The 27,875-nt window shown below is 43.7% G+C and overlaps 1 protein-coding gene and 1 long non-coding RNA gene across 6 annotated transcripts in view; one reads left to right on the forward strand and one right to left on the reverse strand.

The window, feature by feature from the left end:
* The window catches only part of GIT1 (GIT ArfGAP 1), a 209,102-nt gene that overhangs the window by 77,068 nt on the left and 104,159 nt on the right, over positions 1 to 27,875 (forward strand). For all 5 annotated transcript variants that reach the window (XM_068270339.1, XM_068270342.1, XM_068270341.1 and 2 more), the window contains exons 2-3: positions 1,804 to 1,937; positions 23,992 to 24,104. In XM_068270339.1, the coding sequence (XP_068126440.1) occupies positions 1,804 to 1,937; positions 23,992 to 24,104 (247 nt within the window). The remainder of the gene's footprint in view (positions 1 to 1,803; positions 1,938 to 23,991; positions 24,105 to 27,875) is intronic.
* Positions 126 to 27,869, reverse strand: LOC137547120 (uncharacterized). Its single transcript, XR_011026487.1, has 3 exons — positions 27,784 to 27,869; positions 14,955 to 15,017; positions 126 to 282 (listed from the first exon to the last, which is right to left on the reverse strand). It is a non-coding gene; the product is annotated as an uncharacterized lncRNA (long non-coding RNA).

A 27,875-nucleotide genomic window follows, 5' to 3' on the forward strand; every position in this document is an offset into this window, starting at 1 on the left:
GTTAGGATTAGGTGTACAATAGTAATTTAGTAGGGAGAGGTTAGTGTTAGTTGCTATGGTTACATGTTTAAGTAGTGGGTTATGCCAGTTACACCTGGAGTGATGGAAGTCTGACAGTTTTTAATATTTGATTGGTTCTGATCGTATCCCTCAGAGGTTGTCAAGGTCGCTATACACTTATCCATTTCTCCCGCTGAAATATGAACGTTTCGAACAATCTGATCTAATCTTCTAAAACTCAATGCAGCAGGTGGTCCAACCGATCATCCAAACGTTTTTCGCCTTAAATAAATTAAATTGATCGATGACACTTGACAGAAAATATCGAACGGCAGCGGGTCGAGAGACTAGCGGCAGATTGACATCCCGTTAATCCAGTGCATCACTGTGGTTTGATACATCTTTAAGAGATTACTTACTGAAATCTATTACAAATCTGTTCGTAGTGTGTGGCACAGATCAGATAGGTCTCTGTTAGATTTGACATACAAAAAGGCAGGCCGGGCATCAGTCACTTTGAGTTTCTTTAATGCAGCATCTTGCCAAAGAGAATATTGCAGTAATACATTCGTGTACAGTTACAAACGGCCGTGAGCACGTGAACAAGCGCCAGTCGGGCGCGAAACGGCTGTAGTGCCGTCCACTTACCCCTGGTCACCCGCACCCCGCACTCCCCGAACATCCTCAACAATGCAGGTTTGATCCATCCGTTTGTAACTGTACACGAATGTATTACTGCAATATTCTCTTTGGCAAGATGCTGCATTAAAGAAACTCAAAGGGACTGATGCCCGGCCTGCCTTTTTGTATGTAAATTGTTGGACTGTTTCTCACAGAATTTGAAACCGGCGCACGTCCAAAGTTTCAGTCATACGCCACTTGTTTGAGTGATTGGAAGAGGGGAAGTATTGATTGAAAAAACAACAAGCAAACGCAGAGCCTGCCTCATATGCACATATATTGGGTTTGAGTGCCAAGTGTTCCTTTGCTCTATATTGTACTATCTGTTAGATTTGATCTGACAGGAATCTATGCAATGGTTTTAGTATTATGTACAGGACCAAATTCCTCCTGGAGAGAAAATTCAGGAGAAAAATTATTTCGATAAGGTCCTTGTTTCTTTGCCTTATGCCTATTTCTGACAGGACCGATTTTGTGTAGAACCTATCGGAAACTCAGAAAAACGATCCGAAATAAGATCGGACCTGTTGGAAATAATCGATTGGAGTTTGACTCGTCTATCTGATGGGAAATTGCATGGTGTACCAGGCAGAACAATCCTGGCACTGATTATACAAGTGTAGCAGAGTACCCTGACCTCTTAGCGCCTCTGCTCAGGAACTTGCTGCAAAACCTGCAAAAACCTGGCTCAACTCGCCCTATGGTTCTCATCTATCCGTTTCAATCCCAAATTAGTAACCCTTTGGTAATACAAATGTTCATTGGGGAGCCACTCTTTTGGCCTCAAAAACTATGCTTATACACAAGTATACTGTATATACCAGTGATGGCTAACCTTGGCACTACAGCTGAGGTGGAACTACAAGTCCCATGAGGCATTGCAATACTCTGACAGCTCTAAGCATAACTTTGGGAGGCAGAGGCATGATGGGATTTGTAGTTTTTCCACAGCTGGAGTGCCAAGGTTAGCAATCACTGATATATACGTTATGTAGACTGTAAGATTATTATTATTATTTTGCTTTAGTTAAGTGAGGATTTACTTAAAGACCATCATTATTCTGTAATCAGCTGGTAGCTTTATTAATTGTTTAATATGTTTTCTGTTTTATCTCTGAACAGATCCAGGCTGGGCCTCCATAAACCGCGGTGTGCTGATCTGTGATGAATGCTGTAGTGTACACAGAAGTTTAGGGCGACATATCTCAATCGTGAAACACCTCCGACACAGTGCGTGGCCATCATCCCTGCTACAGGTACTATACTTTATGCTGTCGAAGCAATCCATACACTACTACTGTGAGGTGTTCTTTTTATGGCTCCTTTTATTGCTTGTCATTCTATAGTGCCCTTGCTTGGTCTGGGGAGTGTTCAGCACATCATTATAAAATCAAATATAGCTTTATTGGCGTGACCAAGATTAATACAGGCATTGCCAGAGCAGGAGAAAATGGGGGACATGGAAGGTGGTGGGGTAGGGTACAGTGGTTAAGCAGTTTGTGGACATTTTAGGTTTACAGTTGTTGTTGTATTATTATTATTATTTAGTATTTATATAGCACCGACATCTTTCGCAGTGCTGTACAGAGTCCAGGAAGACTTCAGTCAGAGCACCTGATCTGCAGGCTTGGTCAGGGTCTATGGCTAAAAGTATTAAAAGCAGAGGGTCAGCAGGACAGCCAGGCAATGTGCATTGTTTAAAAGGAAACTAATATGTCAGCCTTCATATCCCTCTCGCTTTGAGTTCCTTTAAGTGTACCAGAGATAGTACACTGGCCAGTATTTATTCTTACCTGGGGCTGTCTTCAGCCCCATGAGCACCAGGGCTTTCCTCACCATCCTCCTCGGTCCCCTGTTCTGTCGCTATGGCTCCCAATAATCCAGTTAGTTGCTGCCAGTCGTTGCCTCCTGCGCATGCGCAGAAGGCCATGACTGCCCGGATTACCCGGGGATGTAGCGGCAGAACGGGGGACCAAAGGAGGATGGCGAGGGAAGCCACGGTGCTCATGGGGCTGGAGGGAGCCCCAGGTAAGTATAAATAAGGGAGATGGTTTCCTTTCAAGAAATGTAGATAATATTCACTTGCTGGAATGTAAATGGATTTACAAATCTAACCTGTTCCATTTAGCCAACGAAATTGTGTAAAGCTTCAGTGTGGTGTAATGATAGGAATCTTGTGCCATGATATCTGACTATGTGTATTGTATTGTGTGAAATACTTCAGAAATGATAGTCATGCATATGATTATCAAAGGAAACCTGTGGTGAGTGGAATATGCCAGTTGCCAGATGGCCATAGTGATCTTTTGCCTTCAGCAGTTTGCAATAAGCATGCAGCCAGTGGATTCAGAATTTTTGATTTACATATTCCTGCCTGGAAATATTCAGAACTCAATCAAGCACATCTGAACTGACCCCATAATTGTTCAACCACATATGATGTGTATTATGGGGTCCTAATACTTATCTTGGTCCTCTAGTTCCTTATTGCCAGCAGAGTGGCCGTTCCTTAGCCAACGAAAACTCTGGTGAAAGTTAGTGGCCAATACCGTACAGACACATCGCAATCATCCAAGCTAGCAACGCATTTGGTTGCTATGCGAATAGGCGGGGCTGACTGAGAAGGCAGGGCGAGATGGAGAACAATACTCTTGGCAGCAGAGGCAATCCACACCAGCAGATCACGAACCAAAGAATTAGGAGTTGCCGCTGTACCCACGCTAGGTTTTCGGCAGAGGTGGCCTGGATCAGCCTCCTTGGTCCAGCACCCTCTAACGTGTACGAAGCTTTAGTTTTACGATCAACTAGCTTCAGTCTGACACCCTTGATCCCTTGGTTCAGTGATCCACTACTGCTGATCATCTCGGTTGTGCGTGGCTGAGTAAATTGTTGCCTACCTCGCCCCGTCCTCTTCGTCTGCCACCACCCATTTATATAACAACAAAATGCGTCACTAGCTTGGAAGATAGCCATGTGTTGGCCACTGACTTTCACCAGAGTTTTCCCTGGTAATTGAGCTCCCATCTCTGCTGGCAACAGGGAACTAGAAGACCAAGGTAAGCAACTAAGCAGAGTGGTATTTTAAATCCTATAGCTTTCACAAGGTATATGCATGAAAACAATGCATTGCTAATTAATGCAGGTATACTATCAGGAACTACAAGTCCCACAATGCATTCGCCTTTATGAATCATGACTGTGGCTGTGCAATGCATTGTGGGACTTTTAGTTCCTTAACAGCTGGAGAGCCAAGTTTGCAGATCACTGCCATAGGGCTACTTCTGCAGCAGCAATCAGCAAAGCGCCAATCGTAGGCAAAAAGCACCCAAGTGTGAATGAGGCCTTAAGGTGGCCACTAACGATACAATCTGCCAAACAATCGTTTACGAACGATTTTTCATATGAATTATCAGAAATGATTGTTTGGGACCACTAATGGGAAAAAAAATTCTCCCAACCGATCTGATCAGATTAATGAAATTGATCAGGTTTTGGATCGATCCTGTCAATCTGATTGCATTGTTTAAGAGATTTTTTCCCCATTAGTGTTCACAAATTATCATTTCTGATTTGTTCTTGTGAATAATCGTTTCTATATGATCAGCAAATTGTATCGTTAGTGGCCACCTTTAAGCACATCTGTGTCCCAAGGGATTGATTGTCATCCCAATCAGTAGCTGATACCCCTTTTCCCATAAGAAATCTTTACCTTTATCTTTACCTCAAACTGATCATCACAGGGCTCTGAATGGCTGATATTGTGGTTAAACCCCTCCCACAGTGTGGTGCCAGAACCTAGGTACTGACATCACACTTTGGGGGCCTTGTTGCATTGTTGGAAATAACAACTGTTTCCAGCTGCCATAAAAAGCATCATCTCCTTCCAGTGACATCACCTGCCGGCAGTAAAGATGTCACCATGTGATATATTTCACAATGTAAATCAGGGAGAGGAAAGATTTTACAATGAGCAAACACTGTACATAATTATTGTAAAAATTTAAGTACTTCATTACGTTATTTTCACTTCAGCTCCTCTGTAATTGGGATGCCAGATCTCATAGTTCCACGTATGAGTCTATCAAAATGATGGAAGCCTATAGGAAACAGAATGGCCTTTTAGATCTAGTGCACGTCTTCCGTGCTGTAAACCTTAGTCGTTCCATCCAGCGGCAGCATTTGGCTCAGGGCGGCAGCATTGCACTTCAGAGGAGCGTGCAGCTTGTTATGTAAGCGGATTAGGGTTATCCTATCACACCAGCCTTCTCTGCAGTGACAAGCAAGTCTCTGAGAGCTTCTCAACACTTGTGGCTTCCTGTTTATTTACTATTGCACGTCAGTGTTTGGCTGGAATGTGCTTGTGTGTTGGAACATGTGTCCTGTGACACCTGCATGTTCCGGTCACATAGATTTTCTGTTTTGTCTCAGCACAGAGGTGTCAAAAAAGAGCATTGCTGAGGTTGTTTTTTGTGTGCTCATATTATAGCTTTAAGAAAACTGTCACCCATTATTTCCCCATATCTGTAAGTATCCAAACATTTCTGTGAAGGGGTCCACTTGCTCTATCAACTGGGCCAGTTTAGTCAGGCAAATATATGTAACTATTGTGCTTTTGGTGACATTTGGACACAAGTATATTGCGAAAGTCCTGATGGGAGTCGCCCAGGTAGCTGAAAATGCTGTGAATTTTTCCTGTTTGATGCACAGTACTGTCATTACCAGCGAGATAACCGTTCCAATAAAGGCAGGAAAGTAAAAAGCAGGCAACAAACGCAGGCAGCATACACTCCCTATAGAAAAAGAATAACCACCAAGACCTACTGTGGTAAGCATGCCTGTTGTGTCAAGAAGCAGGCTATGTCATTCTTTGAAAAATGCCTGAAGTAAATGTTTTCTTACGGTTATTTTTTGCATTGATACACGAGATATTCTGCTTTTTTGTTCATTATTCTACACTTTCATGTGATTATTTACTTCATATTCTTATTGCTATACTACACCGCTGTGCCTGGTTCCTGTGAACAGCTTTGTGATGTGACGAATTGCATGAAATTGCGTATTAACGCGTGACTTCGCGGCATTCCATTTGTTACAGTTGGCTCTTATCAAGAATGCCACATGCGGAATATTCTGTTTTTAAATGATACACATTTGTTTCCTCATATAGACGAGAACTTCAGCCATTTACATTTATGCATGTTTCCCAGCATTTGCCGGGGATGCTGCTGTAGTTCTTAAATGCTTACAGAGGAACTAAACCTTCCAATACAGATTTCTGCCTCAGCCAAACCTGCATTAGAGCAGACTGGAAACTGGAGCTTTTAAAGCTGTAAGCTGTAATTATTACATAGCAGCAGTGGCATAGCTAAGGAGCTATGGCAGGGGTCTCAAACTCAATTTAGGGGCCGCATTAACCACCCCCCGTCCCTTGCATTGATTTTTATTTCAAAATCAAATTCACACTGAAGCGAACTATTTTGCCCGTTTTACCTTCTAGTTCGCTTCAGTGCTCCCATTACAAATAATCCGCCGCGTCCCCGCTGCAAAACAAGGGCTGCATAGCCCCCAAATTGCCCGGGGGGGCAATCCGCCGGCATTTCCTGGAAGGTGCAGAGCTTTCAGCTTCAGCTCTGCCCCTCCTGACGTCAATCACGGCGCATCGCCGCCTCTGCCCGCCCCTCTCTGTAAAGGAAGAGTGAGAGGGGCTGGCAGAGGCGGCGATGCGGCGCCTTACTTGGGAGCACCAAAGCGAACTATAAGTAAGCTTTTGCCGGCGAGGACCACAAAATATTGTAACGAGGGCCGCAAATGGCCCGCGGGCCGCGAGTTTGAGACCCCTGAGCTATGGGCTTCAGTGCGCGTTTTACATGGGGCTCCCTTAAAGGGGACCTCAACTTGCACAGGACAGAAAGAAAAACGAGAGAAATGCACCCTGTGAGTTTAGCCTGTCTAATTCCCCCTCATTTGTGTCTAATTACAAGTTGTAATTTGATCTCTCCCCTGTGTCACTTGACTGCCATGGCAGATAAGGCAGATAAGCCCATTTGAAAGCACAGGATGTTAATATGTCTGCTTCCATGAAAGCAGGAAATAAAAACACTAAATATTTATTTTAGGATTTGTATCAGCTGTAATAAAGAAATGTTTATCTTTAAAAGTTATTATACTGTTGCGTATCTTAGAGCAGAGAGGAAGTTCTGAGTTCAAGTCCACTTTAAGTACTCTTTACAGAAAAATTGATTTTGAGCACCAAAAGCTGCCAAGGACAGCCACAGTGTCAGGGCCCTTTTCCACTAGCAATCGCTAGCGTTCACGCTGAACGCTAGCGATTGCTGAATCGCAATTACCGCCGATTCCCCGACGTTCGCGGCCGCGATTTTGCTATGCTATGCACTGCATAGCAAAATCGCGGCAAAAGTCGCTCCGCGGCGCGATCGCGATCAAGTAAAAAACGAATCGCGGTAGTGGAAATTACCTACCGCGATTCCTATGTTTAAAAGCAAACCGTAGCGATTGTAAAATCGCTAGCGGTTTGCGTTTTTGCGATTCAGCCAGCGCTGGTGGAAAAGGGCCCTAATAGAGATGTAATTAGGGGAGAAGAGCAGTTTAATGAATTCCATTATTCAAAGTGCATATAGAGGTGATAATTACTAACATAACACCAATGAAGAGCTAATACAGTGGCTGAAGGTGGGACCCTCTGGTCCAGGAGTCCCAGTGCGGTCGCAAACTCTGCACCTAATATTGCTACGCCGCTGCATACCGAACAGCTGTACATGGCAGATGTAACGGCAGAGGATATTGTGAGCAACAGGTCAGACCAATGGCCATTGTTCACAGTGGGTGCACTGAGATGTCTGAGGATTATCCATAACTTCAGTCAAGTCAGGGAGAGCTTTGTTAGCGGTGCTCAGTAACTGTAGTACAGTAGAATCTTGTTATAGTGAACTCCAAGTGACCAGGAAAAGTGGTTTTCTATATCAAAAGTTTACTAGATCAGAAATTGTCATACTCACTCACATAAAATATACTATAGTGATGTATTTTATTTCAGTCAATAATTGGTACTCATTTTTTCATTTCAAATTTTATTGAAAATATAAAACCTAAAACAACCGTTATACAAATTCTTTTTTTCTTTCAATGGCAAAACTGCATCACCAGTGATTGGCACCACAGAGTCAGTCAGACCACACACAGAAACATGCAAGCGGTCAAAGCATCCAGCAGCAGACGGACTCTGACATTTTGGGCTGGCAAAGGGGGCACCCTTTGCCTTTCTTGTAGCATACTATAACGGATATAGCTGCTGTTACTCTTTAGCAAGGATGCACATTTGATGCATGGACTATTATTATTATTATTATTATTATTTATTTATAAAGCGCCAACATATTCCGTGGCACTGTACAATGTAAGAAAACAAACAAGGGATACATAATGATGCAGACAATGATATACATCAAATATGAACACTGATACAAGATACAGCACTGCTGATTACAATTTGATTTAACATGATGACTAAAATGTATAAATGTCTAACAGTGTGCAAGCAATTAAATTAATAACAGTCCATGACACAAAAGGCTGAGAGCCCTGCCCTTGCAAGCTTACAATCTAAAGGAATGGGGTGGAAACAAGAGGTGGGGATGTATACAGTATATGTACAGGCAGTGCGCAATTAGGTTATTTAGTGGGTGCATGGCCTAAGCTAGAGAATATGCTTGTCGGAAAAGGTGGGTTTTGAGGGAGCGTTTAAAGATTTCAAAGGTGGGAGAGTGGCGGATGTGTTGTGGAAGGGCATTCCAGAGGAGGGGTGAGGCACGTGAGAAGTCTTGTACACGTGAATGTAATGAGGAAATTGTAGAAGAGGATAGAAGAAGCTCGTGTGCAGATCTGAGATTGCGGTTGGGTTGGTATCTGGAAACTAGTGAGGAGATGTACAGGGGAGAGAGATTGTGGAGAGCTTTGTAGGTTAGGGTTAAGGGTTTGAACTGAATCCTCTCATTAATTGGTAGCCAGTAAAGAGCTTGACAGAGAGGGTCAGCAGAGGAAGAGCGGGAGGAGAGATGAATGAGTCAAGCAGCAGAGTTCAGTACAGAATTGAGCGGTGTTATTTATTTATTTATTTGTTGTATTTATAAAGCGCCAACATATTACGCAGCGCTGGACATTAATTTAGGTTACAGACAATATTTAGGGGTGACAAACAGCAATATGACAATACAGGAATACAAGAAAACCAGATCACACAGCACAGTATGAGTACAAGGTAAAGCTTAGTCAGTCACTGGATGGGAGCATGGAGTTAGGCAAGTTAGGTTCACTCAAATGCATAGCATGGGTGCACAGTAATAGAGGTGCATGATCAGGTAGGACACAAAAGGAGTGAGGACCCTGCCCAAAGGCTTACAATCTAGAGGGAGAGGTAGGGACACGATAGGTAGGGGACCAGAGTTCGGCTGTGGGTTTAGAGCAATTGTGAGGGGTGGTAGGCAAGAGTGAAAAGGTGAGTTTTGAGGTCCTTCTTGAAGGTGTTGAAGGAGGGGGCTGCCCTAATGGGTGGAGGTAGGGAGTTCCATAGTGTCGGAGCGGCTCTTGAGAAATCTTGGAGGCGTGCATGGGACTGGGTGATGCGGGGGACGGTCAGGCGAAGTTCATTGGAGGAGCGGAGTGAGCGGCTTGGTGTGTATCTCTGAGTAAGATCAGAAATGTAGGTTGGACAGGTTTTGTGGATGGATTTGTAGGTCAGACACAATATCTTGAATCTGATTCTGGACTGGATAGGAAGCCAGTGGAGGGATTCACGGAGGGGAGCCGCCCTGGTGGAGCGATGGGAGGAGTGGATAATTCTGGCAGCCGCATTCATGATGGACTGCAGTGGGGCTATTCGGGTCTTAGGGAGTCCAGACAGAAGGGCATTGCAGTAGTCGAGGCGGGAAATTATGAGGGCATGGATGAGGAGTTTGGTGGTGGCAGGGGTCAGGAAAGGGCGAATCTTACAGATGTTACGAAGGTGGAAGTTGCAGGACTTTGTGAGGTTTTGGATGTGGGGAGTGAAGGAGAGTGCGGAGTCCAGGGTGACACCCAGACAGCGGGCTTGAGAGGTAGGGTGAATAGTAGTGTGGTTAACAGTGACCTGCACATCTGGGAGGTCCAGGGATGACCGGGGTGGGAAGATCATAAATTCCGTTTTTGTCTAGATTTAGTTTTAGGAACCTAGCGGACATCCAGGAGGAGATGGCAGATAGGCAGGAGGAGACCTTGTCCATGGTAGTGGTGGATATGTCAGGGGTGTGGAGATAGATTTGGGTGTCATCTGCATACAGATGATAGTTAAAACCCATGGAGGAGATAACCTTGCCAATGGAGGATGTGTATAGGGAGAACAGTAGGGGGCCAAGGACCGAGCCTTGGGGCACTCCCACTGAGAGGTGGTTGGGGGTGGACGAGGACTCATTGAAGGAGGTCGTGAAGGAGCGGTTGGAGAGGTAGGATGAAAGCCAGGTCAGGGCGAGATCGTGAATGCCCATGGATTGGAGGGACTGGAGGAGTAGGGGATGATCTACTGTATCAAAAGCTGCTGAAAGGTCAAGGAGGAGGAGAATGGTGTATTTACCTTCAGCTTTAGCTAAGGCAAGGTCATTGACCACTTTGGTGAGAGCCGTTTCGGTTGAGTGGGCAGGCCGAAATCCAGATTGCAGTGGGTCTAGTAGTGAGTTGGCATTGAGGTACTGGGTCAGGCGTTTGTGAACCAGACGCTCAAGGAGTTTTGAGGCGAAGGGGAGGAGGGAGATCGGGCGGTAGTTGGAGGGTAGCGAGGGGTCGAGGGAGGGTGTTAGTCGATTAGTTGGAAGTCCACCAAGCCATATATTGCAATAGTCCAATCGAGATATAATAAGAGCATGTACTAACATTTTGGTGTGTCATGGGAGAGAAAAGGTCGGATATGTGCTATGTTTTTCAGTTGGAAATGGCAGGAGCTGGTTAGGGAGTTAATGTGAGGAGTAAATGAGAGAGAAGAATCAAATATTACCCCCAAGCACCGTGCTTTGGGAACTGATGTTATAGACGTGCTGTTAACATTTATTGTAATATCAGGCAAAGGGGTGGACAGGGATGGTGGAAAGACTATTAGTTCAGTTTTATTCATATTAAAGTGAACCTCCGGACTAAAAATCGACTCAGCAGCACTGAAAACGCCTGGTGTTTCTTTAAGTTTCACAACATCAGAACTTTGTTTCTCTTATACAAGCCTCATTTTTAGCTGCACAGAAGAAAACTGCCCGGGCTTTTTTCCCCGGATGCTGTGCAAAGCATGATGGGATTTCTGATGTTGTTGCTCTCGTTCTGCTGTTTTGGTGCAAAATTATTTTTTTTTCACATTTTGAATTTGACATTTGAAGCCTAGCATGTGCAGCTGGGAGGAGTAATCAGGACACAGGACAGTTGGAACTGTGTCTCCTGCTCCTTGTCACCTCCTTTCAACCAAAAAGATGGCTGCCCCATGACAAAGATGGCAGCCCCCATGAATCACAAACATTTGCCTGTTCTTTTAAAACAGGTTGGGTAAAAAAATTATATTACCTATCTATTCTAATTAACATAACTAATGTAACTTAATGACAGTATGTTTGTTTAGGTTGAAGTTCCCCTTTAAGTTTTAAGAAGCGAGAGGACATGAAAGAGTAAATAGTGGCCAGGCAGTCGGGAACCCGTGTGAGGAGGGAGTTAAGGTCTGGGGCCGAGAGGTACAGTTGTGAGTCTTGACTCTGTTCAGCAGTTTTGCTGCAGAAAACTTTTAAAGGGTAAAAAATTATGTAACGGCTATAAATTACCACTGTTATTGCTATAAATAACAACCGTTGTGCCTGCTGCATTTTCCATGCGATTGGCCTTCGATAGGAAGTATAGGAGCGTAGGAAAATCAAATGGCAATTGCGGTGCTATGCGGTTTTTCTGTGATTTAAAAACATTTTCCATTCCATTTTTTTCTCTAGTCAAAAATTGCAAAAGCAAGACATTTTGAATCAGGATAATACCATTTATTGGCTAACTTAAAGAGAATCTGTATTGTTAAAATCGCACAAAAGTAAACATACCAGTGCGTTAGGGGACATCTCCTATTACCCTCTGTCACAATTTCGCTGCTCCTCGCCGCATTAAAAGTGGTTAAAAACCGTTTTAAAAAGTTTGTTTATAAACAAACAAAATGGCCACCAAAACAGGAAGTAGGTTAATGTACAGTATGTCCACACATAGAAAATACATCCATACACAAGCAGGCTGTATACAGCCTTCCTTTTGAATCTCAAGAGATCATTTGTGTGTTTCTTTCCCCCTGCAGTTCCCATGCACTGAAGTTTCAGGCTGCTTGTTTTTCTCCTGCAAACAGCTTTGCCCTTGTCTGTAATTCTTCAGTATGTGAAAGCCCAGCCAGCTCAGAGGACGATTTATCCAGCTTGTAAAAGATAAAGAGAGAAGCTGCTCTAATCCTAAATAACACACAGGCAGTGTGCATAGAGGGGCCTGGAAGGGGGAGTTCATAGCAGAACCACAACACTGAAGAACTTGGCAGCCTTCCAGACACAGGCCGACAAGTCTGACAGGGGAAAGATACATTGATTTATTACAGAGACTGTGATAGCAGAAAGTGCTGCAGTAAGCCAGAACACATTAGAATAGCTTTTGGAACTTGTAGGATGATAAAAAACAGGATGCAATTTTTGTTACGGAGTCTCTTTAAGCTTAAACAAAGAGTAACTTAAAGGGAACCTTAACTGAACGGGGGGTGAAGAGTTTCACTTACCTGGGGCTATTACCAGCCCCCTGCAGCAGTCCTGTGCCCTCGGAGCCGCTCTGGAATCCTCCGGTCCCCCGCTGTCACTTAGTTTCGTTTTTGACGACTCACCAGTCGGCCGGCCGCCATGCATATTATTGGACGCATTCCCTACTGCAATTAGCCTTGTTGCGGTCCGCAGCGCGTACAAAAATACGCATAGATATGCGGCAACGCGTATTTTTGTACGTGTTGCGGTCCGCAACAGTGCTAATTGCAATAGGGAATGCGTCCAATAATATGCATGGCGGCCGGCCGACTGGTGAGTCGTCAAAAAGGAAACTAAGTGACAGCGGGGGACCGGAGAATTCCAGAGCGGCTCCAAGGGCACAGGACTGCTGCAGGGGGGCTGGTAATAGCCCCAGGTAATTGAAACTCTTTACCCCCGTTCAGTTAAGGTTCCCTTTAAGCTTAAACAAAGAGTAAGCTTTCGGCTAGTAAACCTTCTTCAGGCTTAGTTCCTGTATGTTCCTGTACAAGATGTTAATATACACAACTTATATACACTGGAAATTTTGAAGGAGAAACCTTTTTTGCAAACATAAATAAATGCCATTTGCTGCCTCAATTGCAACTTCACGAGGGTCTCACAAGGATGCTAGCTAATTTATGACAAATAGATAAGACCACTTGTTTGCTAAAACATCATATACCACAGCCTCAGGGTGATGAGACATTGTAAATCCAGAGGTCAAACGTAACTAGGCGCTAGAGTACATACACTATTTGTTATAAGCTAAGAATCGTGGCATTAAAAACCATCTTACCAGCGCACAAAATAAAAAATATAATAAATATTGCAAACTCCTCACAATCGGGTTGTACACCTGATAGGTCGCAGGGCAATGGTTGCAGTGGAATATACGAGAAATGCGATCAAATCCCAGCTGCGATTGTGTTTATCAACGGATTACAGCCCTTGGAGAATCTGTGCTAAAAAGACCACCTGGAATACTGACTGAAGTGATAAATAACTGAAAATAGATTTCACTTAAACATGTCCTTTCTTCTCCCCCCTCATGCAGAGGAGACACTGGTAAGTGTGGGGGAAGATGCTTTTTAGGATAGCTAGAATGACTCCCTGGGTGTCTCTGTGAGGTGGTGCCTGAGAATAATAGGCTCCAGGCCTTTATTTTATACAAGTTAATGGAGTATACAAGTTTGTTTTTGGAAATGTATTTCTAAAATCTGGTCCAGCTGTGAGGAGCCAATTAATCACCGAATGCTTCTATTGTCTGCCATGAATCTGGAACATATACACATTTGGGTGTGTTATTTTTGTAGAGATATGCAATCCAAGAAAAGACAAATCTTCCCATATGTTGGCACTTGTTCTGTATATTTCAAACAGACATGTCAGTAGGATGAAACCCGTGGCCATATGCTTGTTGCATACCGTATGTTACTTGCAGCAAATCGTGTGCATCTGACTCAAAAGCCATTTTATTTTCTTCCAACTAATCCTACATCTAGTGCAGTGGTTCTCAGACAAGGGCACCCTTGAGAACCTTGACACTTTTTTCAAGACCCCCTTTGGTAAAAGCAATTACCGAAATGCAGGGTTACAATAATATGCATTGCAAGCACTATAATAAACATCCGCCCCCCCCCCCCCCCATTATACAGCATACCCCAAGCGTAGGGAGTTTTAGTTAGGAGGCGTTAGATCAGAATTTTTCCTGTAAGACTTCTAGCGTCCCCTCTAGGTGGTCCCTGGTGGTCTGCCCCCCCCCCCCCCCCCAAAAAAAAAACCTTCCTGGTGGTTTAGCTGTCCCACCTCTCCCCAGATTCCTTGGATATTTAGTGGTGCCCACCCCTTCCGCAGATTCCCTGGTGGTCTAGTAGTGCCCACCTCCTCACCAAACACCCAAAACAAATAAAAATAAACATATATATTTGGTAGTCCTTGTATAGAGGGTGTGTGTGTGTGTGTGTGTGTGTGTGTGTGTGTGTGTGTGTGTGTGTGTGTGTGTGTGTATGTATGTATGTATATGTATGTATGTATATGTATGTATATTGGTGAGCTTAAGCGCGTTAAAGCGTAACCAAGAGCCCCTGTCACTGTTTTCCTGTTGTATGCTGCAGCTCCTCTGTACATATATATATATATATATATATATATATATATATATATATATATATATATATATATATATATAATGTATATATATATATATATATATATATATATATATATATATATATATATATATATAAAATAGAGAGAGATGTGTGTGTGAACCAGCCATTCAAGGAGCTACACTCTTCTCTTACACCAGTGCAATATCTGCTCTTTCTGCGGTCACCTGGTGATTTTTTTTTTTTTTTTTTTTTAATGTACCATATGGGAGTACATCTGTGATCTGCAATGCTTTTTGTAACTAAATTGTGTTGTATAGACATTATCGTATGCACTGTGTGTATTTGTCACCTTTATGCTGTTGTTACATATGCAGGATGACAGTTGTTGCTTCATCTCTGACGCAAGTTAGTCCTATAAAAAAAATGATCCGCTTTAATCTTGATGAGGACAAAAGATCAAGTATCTGCTCTGTTCGAAAAAAGCAAAATATCTTTTACTGTCAACATGGTTTTCACGTTTTGCTTCTTAAGACTTGCAAGCAAGGTGATAAATCATGTGAACTGTTCACTATGCTACTGCACCTTCCAAACACAGGAATCTCCCCTGGCTAAAATTAATAATAGAGGCCATATTCTCAGCCGTCCAAAGGTAGCAATACACCCTTACATTGCCACCCAGTGTGGCAAACACCTCAATCCCTCTATGATCAGAATCTGACCAGAGAGAGTTCAAATCCCCCCCCCCCCCCCCCCCATATACACTCCCCACAGAATAGGTTTACCATGAAATCTATCGAAAATCTATTGAACCACAGAGTTGCACTGTTCAACGCAGTGCAAAGCTATGAGCCATCGATTGAATGTCACTCGCCCGCCACATCTGATTACATTTTACTGCCTGATCGTAGTTTAGAACAATTTTTTTTTCTTTAAGCCAAAATTACAGGTGAAACTGGAAAAAGTTGGATTATTGTGCAAAAGTCCATTTATTTCAGTAATTCAGCTGCAACTAATGGTATGAAATAAACTCATTACATACAAAGCAAAATATTTCAAGCCTTTATTTGTTATAATTTTACGGATTAAGGCTTACAGCTTATGAGAACCCCACAATAAAAATATCAGTTAGAATATTGTGAAAAGGTTCAATATTTTAGGCTGTCAGACTCTAATCCGCTAATTAATCCAAAACGCTTGAAGAGGGTTCCTATTTCATAAATTAATGTTTTAGCCATAGTCCCGAAACAAGCATGCAGATCAGAGGTTTTTCACATTATTGTCAGATCTGAAAAGATGCTTGTTTCTGGTGTTATTAAGACATTCCTGCAGCCAAATAGATCAGCAGCACTACTAGGCAACTGGTATTGTTTAAAAAGAAATAAATATGGCAGCCTCCATATTCTCACTTTAATTGTCCTTTAAAGAGACCCTTAGCATTCAGAAAAAAAAAAGGAAATACAGACTTAACCAGGGCTTCCTCCTGGCCCTCTGTAGCCCGTAAGGTCCCCCGGCGTCCTCTTGGTCCCTACCATGGTCCCGCAGCTAGTGGTAGTCCAAGGGAAGTCCAGATTTTAGTTTTAGTTGTCTGCTCAGGGTCCCTTCAAGTTTTCATATAAGTAGAACCAACACACCAAAAGGATGTACACAATGCATAGTCATGTACACAATGCATAGTCATAAACATGCAAAATAATCCTTGTAGAAGTGCACATTATATAGTCAGAACATTTGCCCATTATAGCACAAATCTCTGGCAAAGAAAAATATCAATATATTCTTGCTCTCAACTGCTTGAGGACCATAGGATTTTTTTTTTTTTTTTTAATTCTAAAGCCTCATCTACACGGGTAGATGAGGCTCCGATCCGGCGGCTCGATTAGCCGCCGGATCGCCTCTTCCGCGTCCCTGCTCGCAGCGCGTGCGCCGGATTCGATTCACCGCTCGTGCCCGCCAGCGCCGCTTAACTTCCGTTCGATTCCCTGCCATTGTCCCCTCGCGGGGAGCGAGCAGGGAATCGGCGTTGGGGAGATCCGTCCTGTCGCCGCAATTACGCGTTTAGATGCGGCTTAAGGCCTCGCTGCAGGGCCATATAACTCAGCACACAAGTGATTTCCCCCCTCCCCCCCCCTTTTTTGCCCACCAACAGAGCTTTCTGCTGGTGGGCTGTGATGGCTCCACCAATGTTTATTTGTAAATATTTTTTAGTTTTTTTTAAATAAAAATGCCTATATATATTATAATTTTGGTATTCCTCCTTCCCCACGCCAGCCTATGATAGCGATCGGCTGTCATAGGCATCAGCCTATGAGAACCAATTGCTCCGGTCTCCCCTATGGGGGACAGCCGTGTCACACCCAGTACAGCACTGTCTTAGATCACAACGCTGTACTGTGTAAATAGATGGCGATCACCCATGCGCGTGTGATCTCCGGCAAAACCTCCGCCCTGGGACTTGACGCCAATTGGCGCTAGGTGGTCCGGGGGCTGCCGCTGCATTCATGCCCATCGGCGTGACGCGGTCGTTATCTAGTTAATATACTAGTGTACAGCGTTTTGGCAGACAAAAGGACAACCCTAACAAGCTCAGGTAATCCAGTTTTTGGGGGGACGCAGCCCATCTTTTTCAAGGAAGAGACCTGCCTTCAGCAAATCAGCCAGGAAACGGAGTTTAAAGTGTCAGCCTACAAAGCTCTCTAGTGAAAGGCACACTTTAAAGAGAATCTGTATTGTTAAAATCGCACAAAAGTAAACATACCAGTGCGTTAGGGGACATCTCCTATTACCCTCTGACACAATTTCGCCGCTCCTCACCGCATTAAAAGTGGTTAAAAACAGTTTTAAAAAGTTTGTTTATAAACAAAAAAAATGGCCACCAAAACAGGAAGTAGGTTGATGTACAGTATGTCCACACATAGAAAATACATCCATACACAAGCAGGCTGTATACAGCATTCCTTTTGAATCTCAAGAGATCATTTGTGTGTTTCTTTCCCCCTGTTCTCATGCATTGAAGTTTCAGGCTGCTTGTTTCTTCCTGCAAACAGCTTTGCCCTTGTCTGTAATTCTTCAGTATGTGAAAGCCCAGCCAGCTCAGAGGATGATTTATCCAGCTTGTAAAAGATAAGAGAGAAGCTGCTCTAATCCTAAATAACACACAGGCAGTGTGCATAGAGGGGCCTGGAAGGGGGAGTTCATAGCAGAACCACAACACTGAAGAACTTGGCAGCCTTCCAGACACAGGCCGACAAGTCTGACAGGGGAAAGATACATTGATTTACTACAGAGACAGTGATAGTATAAAGTGCTGCAGTAAGCCAGAACACATTAGAATAGCTTTTTGAACTTGTAGGATGATAAAAAACAGGATGCAATTTTTGTTACGGAGTCTCTTTAAAGTGAATTTGTGTCTAATAGTTTTATAGACCGTGACCCAGGCTTCAGTGGTAAGTTGTTCCTACATCACTAAGTTGCTCCCACTGACCAAATGTCATCATCTCCAGGTGAGACGCTTCTGGTAGAAGACAACAGTCTAGTGAGAGTTTGCCAGTGGGAGAAAGAAGGGGGCACAATTTATGGCTTAGGCTTGAGCCACACTGCATAAATGGTTATCTTTGTGTGCATACATACAGCCAACTTTTATTAACCAATGATTGGCCAATTTTACCAACTCGTTGTAATTTGAGCGCTTACCGGCACAGTCTGTTCATAGTACTCAGTTTATGGTTGCCCTTACACTACATGGAAGTGGTAAAATTGCACAACCAAAATTATATGTATGTAGGCACCCTAATGGTGCCTATACACGATACAATAAAAACGTTTAATTTAAGTTTATTCAATCTAAATGATCGAATGAAAGTTGAAAATCTTTTTTTTTTCGATCAAGAAATTCAAACGATTATCCCGTTTTTTTCGAGAAAAATCTGATCGGACATGCTGGAAAAATCTTTATATTCGATACGGAATAATCGAACTAAATTATCTAATCGAAAAAAATGAAAAATTGTACCATGTATGGCCACCTTAAAGCAGATTTACATCCAGAATGTTTTGTAAGTCCATTTCCCAGATCCTATCCATAGATCCACTTCTATCCAAGCCTTGATGGCCAATCTAGCCTGAAACAGAGTTAGTGCTGTTAAAACCGCACAGGAGATTTGGGTCGCAGCCTATGCCACCATAGGCCATAATAGGAATTATGGCTATAGCAGTGCACAGTGAGTAACTTTGGCGCCATCAGAAGACTGAGCTTAAAGTGTACCAGAGCCAAGGCAAAAAAAAAAGAAAAAAAAGAAAAATTATGCATACCTGGGCCTTCCTCTAGCCGCAATTGCTCAGATCGCTCCCACGCCGCTGTCATCAGTCTTTTCTGTACCAGGTCCCATTACAGTCGTGGCCAGTCTGATGCAAGTGAAGTGCGCTATTTACGTATCTCTCCAGCAGCCGCCGGAGAGATGTAGAGGGCACAGACTGGCCGTGACTGGAGGAAGTTATGGGACCCGGTACCGGAGCTGCAGGCAGCAGAGGACAGCGGCATGGGAGTAATCCGAACGTATGGGGGTGGAGGAAGTCCCAGGTAGGTATACAATTTTTTGTTTTGTTTTGCCTCAGCCTTGGTTTCCTCTAAGTTAATTTGAAAACACTGTAATTCGGCCACCAGCAATAGCTGGAACTGAATTACATCATTCCCCACCATCCACCGCGACCTGGAGGGGGAATAGTAATTAACACAGCCGAGACTTGTGCAGGAGCAGGGTAAGCCGTATATTGGCATGCGAAACAGAGGCCTTCAGGTTGGATTATGTAAGACAAAAAGAACATTTCAAGAGCTCCGAATAGTGTAATACTGCTGATTGGTATTAGTAGCAATGAATAGTAGAAATTTTAGTCAGAACATGGGTTGCCGCCACAGATGGGGAGATGATCCTGTCCCCACTCAAGCCAAGAGGTCGCTCTCCGTAGATGGGAAGAAAAAGGGCAGAACCACCCATCCATCAGGTGGATATTCAATGATTTGTATATACAAAGGTGTCATAAAATTTATATTAAAAATGGGGGGTACGGGTGGACTTACGTCCCCTTAGATGACACAACAATAATGTATCTAAAACCTCTTCAACATTTGGTTCTTACTCCAATAACATCTGCAATGCGTTTCACGGGTCTGTCACCCTCTTCCTCAGGCAAAGAGCAACTAGGAGCAGCTGAATGAGTGTCAGGACAGGCGCTATACCCGTCCTGCCACTCACTCATTCAGCTGCTCATTGTTGTATGGAAGCGGGTGACAGACCCTCTAAACACATTACAGATGTTATCGGAGTAGGTAAAGAGAAACTCTGACTAAGAATTGAACTTTATCCCAATCAGTAGCTGATGCCCCCTTTTACATGAGAAATCTATTCCTTTTCACAAACAGACCATCAGGGGGCGTTGTATGGCTGATATTGTGGTGAAACCCCTCCCACAAAGAAATTCTGAGTATGTACTCTTGACAGTTTCCTGTCTGTGAACCTTGCTGCATTGTGGGAAATAGCTGTTTACAGCTGTTTCCAACTGCCAAAAACATGCAGCAGCTGCATCACCTGCCAACAGTAGAAATGGCACCATGTAATAAATGTCAGAATGTAAATCAGGTATTTAAAAGATTTTACAATGGGCAAACACTGACTAAATCATTTATACATAATTATTGTAAAAATGAAGCACTTTTTTTTATTACATTATTTTCACTGGAGTTCCTCTTTAAAGATACATTATTGTGTCATCTATGGGGTGGTAAGTCCACCAGTACCCCCCCCCCCCCCCATTTTTTAACGGTTTTTAAACGTTTGGATTACCGTATAAACTCGCATATAAGCCGACCCGCATATAAGCCGACCCCAAACTTTTCCCTGAAAAACCAGGGAAAAATGATTGACCCCCATATAAGCCGGGGGGTAGGAAATGCTGGATTGGTGCAGCCCCCCAGTGTGTCCCAGTATAGCTAATATAGTGCCCAGTTTTTTAGTATAGTGCCCAGTATAGCTAGTGTAGTGCCCAGTATAGCCAGTATTGTGCCCAGTATAGTGCCCAGTATAGGTAGGTAGTGTCCAGTATAGTGCCCAGTATAGCTAGTATAGTGCCCAGTATAGCCAGTATAGTGCCCAGTATAGGTAGGTAGTGCCCAGTTTAGCTAGTAAAGTGCCCAGTTTAGCTAGTAAAGTGCCCAGTTTAGCTAGTAAAGTGCCCAGTTTAGCTAGTAAAGTGCCCAGTTTAGCTAGTAAAGTGCCCAGTTTAGCTAGTAAAGTGCCCAGTTTAGCTAGTAAAGTGCCCAGTTTAGCTAGTAAAGTGCCCAGTATAGCTAGTATAGTGCCCAGTATAGCTAGTATAGTGCCCAGTGTAGCTAGTATAGTGCCCAGTATAGGTAGGTAGTGCCCCAGTATAGCGCGGCCGCCGCTGCTGCTATTACCTGCTTAGGCAGCGACTTCCTCTAATCCGCGTCCCCCTTCTCCTGTTGCATATACCGGTAAGTGTATCACAGCAGCGCGCCCGCCGTTACCAGGGGAACCGCTCTTTCCTGCCCCCTGCATCGTCCCAGCAGCAGCGCCGGGCACGCTGCTGTGATACACTTACCGGTATATGCAACATGAGAAGGGGAACGCGGATTAGAGGAAGCCGCTGCCTAAGCAAGTAATAGCAGCGGCGGCCGCGGGGGGAGCGGGGAGGGGGAGCGCTATACTGGGGCACTACCTACCTACCGCGGGGGGAGGGGGGAGCGGGGCACGGACCACCAGGAATGACTCGCATACAAGCCGACCCCCCATTTTTTGACCCCCTTTCTGGGGGTCAAAAATTCGGCTTGTATGTGAGTATATACAGTATATGGCTCTGTAAAATAAATAGGCCATAGATATGCAGCTTTGAATATACATTCAAAGCTGCATATCTATGGCCTATTTCTGGAAATGAAGCTGAGGGTTCAGGAGGGGCACTCTTTGTGAAGGATTGTATGAAACAAAACCATGTATTAAAAAGGAGAGGCTCAGCTAATGTGAAGGCTGGTATGAATTAAACTATGGCCAGTTAGAGGTTGGGAGTAACCTCTGATGTTGGTGGCAGGTTGAAGTAGAAGCTGGCTGAAGCGTAGCCACATAGGGCCACAGGAATAACTTGAGCTGGCTTCATGGCTTTGAAAGTTTGGAGCTTTGGCAGTTAAAGAGAAACTCCGACCAAGAATTGAACTTTATCCCAATCAATAGCTGATACCCCCTTTTACATGAGAAATCTATTCTATTTATTTTCACAAACAGACCATCAGGGGGCGCTGTATGACTGATATTGTGGTGAAACCCCTCCCACGAGAAACTCTTGAGTACTTACTCCTGGCAGTTTCCTGTCTGGGAACCTTGCTGCATTGTGGGAAATAGCTTTACAGCTGTTTGCAACTGCCAAAAAAAACATGCAGCAGCTACATCACCCGCCAACAGTAAAAATGTCACCATGTAATAAATGTCAGAATGTAAATCAGGGATTTAAATTTTTTTAAAATGGGCAACCACTGACTAAATTATTTATACACATTTATTGTAAAAATGAAGCACTTTTTTATTGCATTATTTTCACTGGAGTTCCTCTTTAAACTCCATATGATGTGTATATGTGACAGGGCTACGTGGAAGAGTATGTTGGAGCCATGGATTAGGTAAAGAATGAATGTTTTGGTTAGACTTCCCTCTGCTTCATTTAGAAATGTCTTATTTGTTCTGTCTTTGAGGCTGCGTACCTGTCCACATACAGTAAAACTTTGGATTGCTAGTAACTTCGCAAGACAAGCAACAATATTTATGCAACGTCTTGCGATATAAGCTCAGTTCATCACAACTAAGAGATAATGGTTCTTCTCTCCTAAACATTGCAGGATGGCTCCAGGTCTAACATAGCGAGGAGGACTGCATAAGGGGTATCCCCTGGCGGACTTTGTCTCCCTTTCATTTCTATTGTGACCTGTACAAGGATAACATAATAACAGTGGAAATCTCCTCATAAGTTTCTGGAACTTGGTCTTAGGTTATGGTTCTTGTATTAATGCATAAACAAAGAGTTCCATGCAATCCATAGGAATCCTTATGTGTAGCATATGATGGCTTAAAGGGAACCTTAATTAATTGAAAGGAAAAAAAACTTCACTTACCTGGGGCTTCACTTACATCCTGTGCCCTCATTCACTCACGTTTCCTTCCCTGTGGCTGCCCTGCACTTGCGCAGTATGTGTACTACGTACGTACGTGAAGTATACCCATACTGCGCATGCCACAGGGACGGGAGCATGATCAAGGCCGCGCAGGTGTTCTGGTTCGCCGAAAACCAAACTGATCCACGGCGGGAGACCGGATGATCGGTGAGTGATGGCGCGGGCACAGGACGTCTGCAGGGGGCTGGTTGAAGCCCCAGGTAAGTGACATTTTTTTTTCTTTTCACTCCGTTATGGTTCCGCTTTAAAGAAAAATGGGATCCCTATTTATAAATGGCCAATCATCTCATATTGCTGCTATTTGAGATCTCTTATATTGTTGCTGTTTGAATAACCATCTCGGGTGTTATCTTGCTCTCATGCCGTGTGATTGTCTCCAGTTTGTCTTGAGGCCTCTTTTTTATGGTTTGATACAGTTTTATATTTGTGAGAAATTCATAAATGTTTAGATATTTTAGATAAATAGGTTTACATATTTTTCCTTTAAAGAGAACCAGAGACGAAGCACCCTCATGTATTTTACCATATATATCAGTGGGAACATGACAGTAAACACCTACCCTGCTCTTTGTTTAATTTTTCACTGCTCAGTCTTCTTGTTATCAGCTTTGGTAAAATCTCTGACTGAGCATTCAGTCTAACTTTGCCCCATATTGATCATTGCTGAATCAGTATTTTGTGATCTCTTTTCAAGCCCAAGCCTGCCCTCTTGTGGGTCTGCTTCCCTGCTACGAGGATACCTAGCAGGAAAGCAGAGCCACAAGGGGTCAGGCTTGGGCTTGAAAAGACATCACAGAAGACTGACTCAGCTACTGAATGCTCAGTCAGAGATTTTATCAGAACTGTTGACAAGGCTGAGCAGTGAAAAATGAAACCAAGAGCATAGTAGGTGTTTACTGTCATGTTCCCATTGATATATATGGTAAAATACATGAGGGTGCTTTGTCTCTGGTTCTCGTTAAACAAGGTCACAAGAAGCAAAAATTACAGAACTATTTGAAATCATAGGTGTAATAATGTGGTCATATTGACATGTTCTGCATGGATTTATTTAACGATGGTTGGTCTGCTCCTTCAGCATCTTAGTTATTAGAAGAAGTTGGTTCCCATTACTTTGTCTTCTACTCCATGACCTTCTGTTGTTTTGTCTCTGCAGATGGTGCACACATTGGCCAGTAATGGAGCAAACTCTATCTGGGAGCATTCTCTTCTAGATCCAGCACAAGTTCAGAGCGGCCGCCGCAAAGCCAACCCTCAAGATAAACTTCAGTGTGTATTTATTTCTTCTTCTAATTCCCTCTTCATATCAGTAAGGCACAGGTGTCCTCAGTCAGGCCTACGCTGTCCGTCTTTACTCTCTGTAGCAAATTCCTGCAGTATGTGTCATGTTCCCATAGGTGTGAGTTCTGCAGAACATTGACTTGTGCTGTAAATGTCAGTGTTATGTCTTTGTAGCCTGCATTGCACAACATGCAGTAAATCTTGAACTTTGACAGGCCGTATGAGTGTGACTCGCTGTATCTCCTCTGAGTGTGTCTGAAGAAAGAGATTTTCCGCAGCAGGCCTTTATGCTGCTGTACATGCAAAAACAATCAGAACTGCAGTTATCTCCTCCTTCGGCTCAGTTCCCCATAGAGCCTGATCTCCAATGGCCAGCAGGACCAGACAGTTTAGTGTCCTCTCCGATGGTCCATTGTGGCCCGGGTTGGAGTCCAGAGCAGATGCTTTGTTTTTCACCATAGGCTTCTATGGGAAACTCATCCGCTAAATATTTTGCAGGTCCCAATTTTCCGCTTACCACTATGGATCCAACAAATCTGTTGCAGACTGACAAGTGTGAACGGATCGTATAAAAACATAGAATCCGTCGACTGTCGGTTTTCTGATATGGCAAAATGGACAACAAAAGTCTGTTTTGGCTACAGTGGGAACTGTCTTTAGTAATGAGAAGACGGGGCTCCATATGCGATTTACCTTTTCTCTTAAGTTTTCTCCTAGGTGATATTCTCACACCTTGTTAATAACATGCCTTTAGGGCTGGTGCACACCGAGCGGCTTTTTGGGCGTTTTCAGATCCGCTTGCGGCTGCGGATCTGCTTGGTCAATGTATCTCAATGGGGTGGTGCACACCAGAGCGGCAGGCGTTTTGCAGAAACGAAAAATGCCTGGGTGAGGCATTTTTTGGATTGCGGATGCGTTTCTGCCTCAATGTTAAGTATAGGAAAAACGCAAACCGCTCTGAAAAACGGCACTTCAGAGCGGTTTTGCAGGCGTTTTTGTTACAGAAGCTGTTCAGTAACAGCTTTACTGTAACAATATATGAAATCTACTATACTGAAAACCGCAGCAGCAATCCGCAAAACGCTAGCAAAACGCCTCATAAAAATAAAAAAAAGCGTTTAAAAATCTGCTAGCGTTTTGCGGATCTGCTAGCGGGTTTTGGTGTGCACCAGCCCTTAAAGCCAGCAGCAAGCAAGAAAATACTCAAAGTAATTTTGACAGTACTTTTCATCTACATTTTGGTACTTTTTTTTTTTAAAATTGCATAGTTATTTTAAAGGGAAGATAAAACATTATCTCCTAGGAGAAAAAGTTACATAGTTATTTTGGTTGAAAAAAGACATGCGTCCATCGAGTTCAACCAGTATAAAGTACAACTCCAGCCTGCTCCCTCACATATCCCTGTTGATCCAGAGGAAGGCGAAAAAACCCTTACAAGGCATGGTCCAATTAGCCCCTAAAGGGAAAAATTCCTTCCCGACTCCAGATGGCAATCAGATAAAATCCCTGGATCAACATCATTAGGCATTACCTAGTAATTGTAGCCATGTATGTCTTTCCAACGCAAGGAAAGCATCTAAGCCCCCTTTAAATGCAGGTATAGAGTTTGCCTTAACGACTTCCTGCGGCAATGCATTCCACATTTTAATCACTCTTACTGTAAAGAACCCTTTCCTAAATAAATGGCTAAAACGTTTTTCCTCCATGCGCAGATCATGTCCTCTAGTCCTTAGAGAAGGCCTAGGGACAAAAAGCTCATCCGCCAAGCTATTATATTGCCCTCTGATGTATTTATACATGTTAATTAGATCCCCTCTAAGGCGTCTTTTCTCTAGACTAAATAAACCCAGTTTATCTAACCTTTCTTGATAAGTGAGACCTTCCATCCCACGTATCAATTTTGTTGCTCGTCTCTGCACCTGCTCTAAAACTGCAATATCTTTTTTGTAATGTGGTGCCCAGAACTGAATTCCATATTCCAGATGTGGCCTTACTAGAGAGTTAAACAGGGGCAATATTATGCTAGCATCTCGCGTTTTTATTTCCCTTTTAATGCATCCCAAAATTTTGTTAGCTTTAGCTGCAGCGGCTTGGCATTGAGTACGATTATTTAACTTGTTGTCAATGAGTACTCCTAAGTCCTTCTCCAAGTTTGATGTCCCCAACTGTATCCCATTTATTTTGTATGGTGCTAGACCATTAGTACGTCCAAAATGCATGACTTTACATTTGTCAACATTGAATTTCATCTGCCGTGTATGTGCCCATATAGCCAATTGTTTATTGAATAAGGGCCAGGGTGTTATAGGAATGGCTTCCTGTCACCTTAGGATCAGTCCCTTGTTTAATACCACTTAACTTTTTAAAATTCCCTGCGGGGTGCAGCTCTTTTATGAAGACCTGCTGGGTGACACTTTGATGCATTACACGAAATAGAAGGAAACTGCATTGGCTATTTTTGAAGCTGAAATGCATCAAAATGCAGCATAAATTGCAAAATTCAAATGAAAGAACCAGAAGTTGCATTTTCTATGAGAGCGCTCAAAACCCTGTGGAACACACAATGCTGTTGTGCAACCACTAGGTACAGACTGAACTCCAATCCTCCGGTGACATACCATACCATTGGTCATGGAGGCAGAAAAGTGCAGGAAGAGTGGATTAGGTTTGTTTTTGCACATCTTGAGAGCAAGGCAGGACTTTGGTTCACAGTAGTACTATGCTGCAAAGCTAGAAATACCGTATATACTCGAGTATAGGCAGAGATTTTAGGACCACAAAAGTAGTCCAAAATTGGGGGTCTCGGCTTATACTCAAGTCCCCGCGCATGCATGGCATGAAATAAGTGTCCCCCTAAGTGCCCCCGAATGCAGGGAATCTGTGTTCCCCGGTGCGGCTGCAATGTATGTGAGCGACGCTTGCATCTTCCGCTACCCCTCGAGATACCCTATAAGAAGTGTAGTGCACTGTGTTCACTCACTTGTCCACGGTGATTGAAAGGATGCGGCTACAATGTATCTGAGCGGCAGCTGCATCTCCCACTCCCCCCCGAGTCTCCCCCCTTCCCCCCTCCTTTTCCGAGCGGAGCGTTGTATGTTGGTTGCGGATGAAGAGTAGTGCACAGCGTCCCCTCATCCGGTCCATGCCGCCTGTCCGAATTTCATCTCTATGCTGTATTTAATTATGCGCGACAGTGCAGGACGTCATAGAGATGAGACTCAGACAGGCGGCATGGACCGGTGAGGGATCGCTGTGCACTACTCTACCTCTGGCACCTACACACAACGCTCCGCTCGGACAAGGTTGGAGACTCGGGGGGGGGGGGGGGGATGGAAATGCTGCTCACATAGGTTTTAGCTGAATCATTATCATCACTGTGAACCGGTGAGTGAACGATGTGCACTACTCTTCTTATTTCCGCTCTGGCAGGGGGTGGGAGGGGGGAGCGGGAGATGCAAGTGCTTTTTACATACATTGTAGCCATATTATTACTGTATTCCACCCGCACATTACGGAGGAGGCACCGGAGGGGCACAGATGCAGTGCACTCAGGAGCACTTAGGAGACATGGCTGTATGTCACGCATATAATACTGCCAGCAGATGGTGGAGGGGGCACTTGGGAGACACAGATGTCACTTACATGCAGTATGGCGTACTGTACTTACTCCTTACTGATGAGGTGAAGAGGTTTTTACAGTGGGAAGTGCTCCTAAATGTTTACATGGTATTTTCTGTAATGTCCTGTTCTGAGGTGACT

This window comes from Hyperolius riggenbachi, chromosome 2 (assembly GCF_040937935.1).
Source record: "Hyperolius riggenbachi isolate aHypRig1 chromosome 2, aHypRig1.pri, whole genome shotgun sequence".
In the NCBI taxonomy this organism is placed as follows: Eukaryota; Metazoa; Chordata; class Amphibia; order Anura; family Hyperoliidae; genus Hyperolius; species Hyperolius riggenbachi.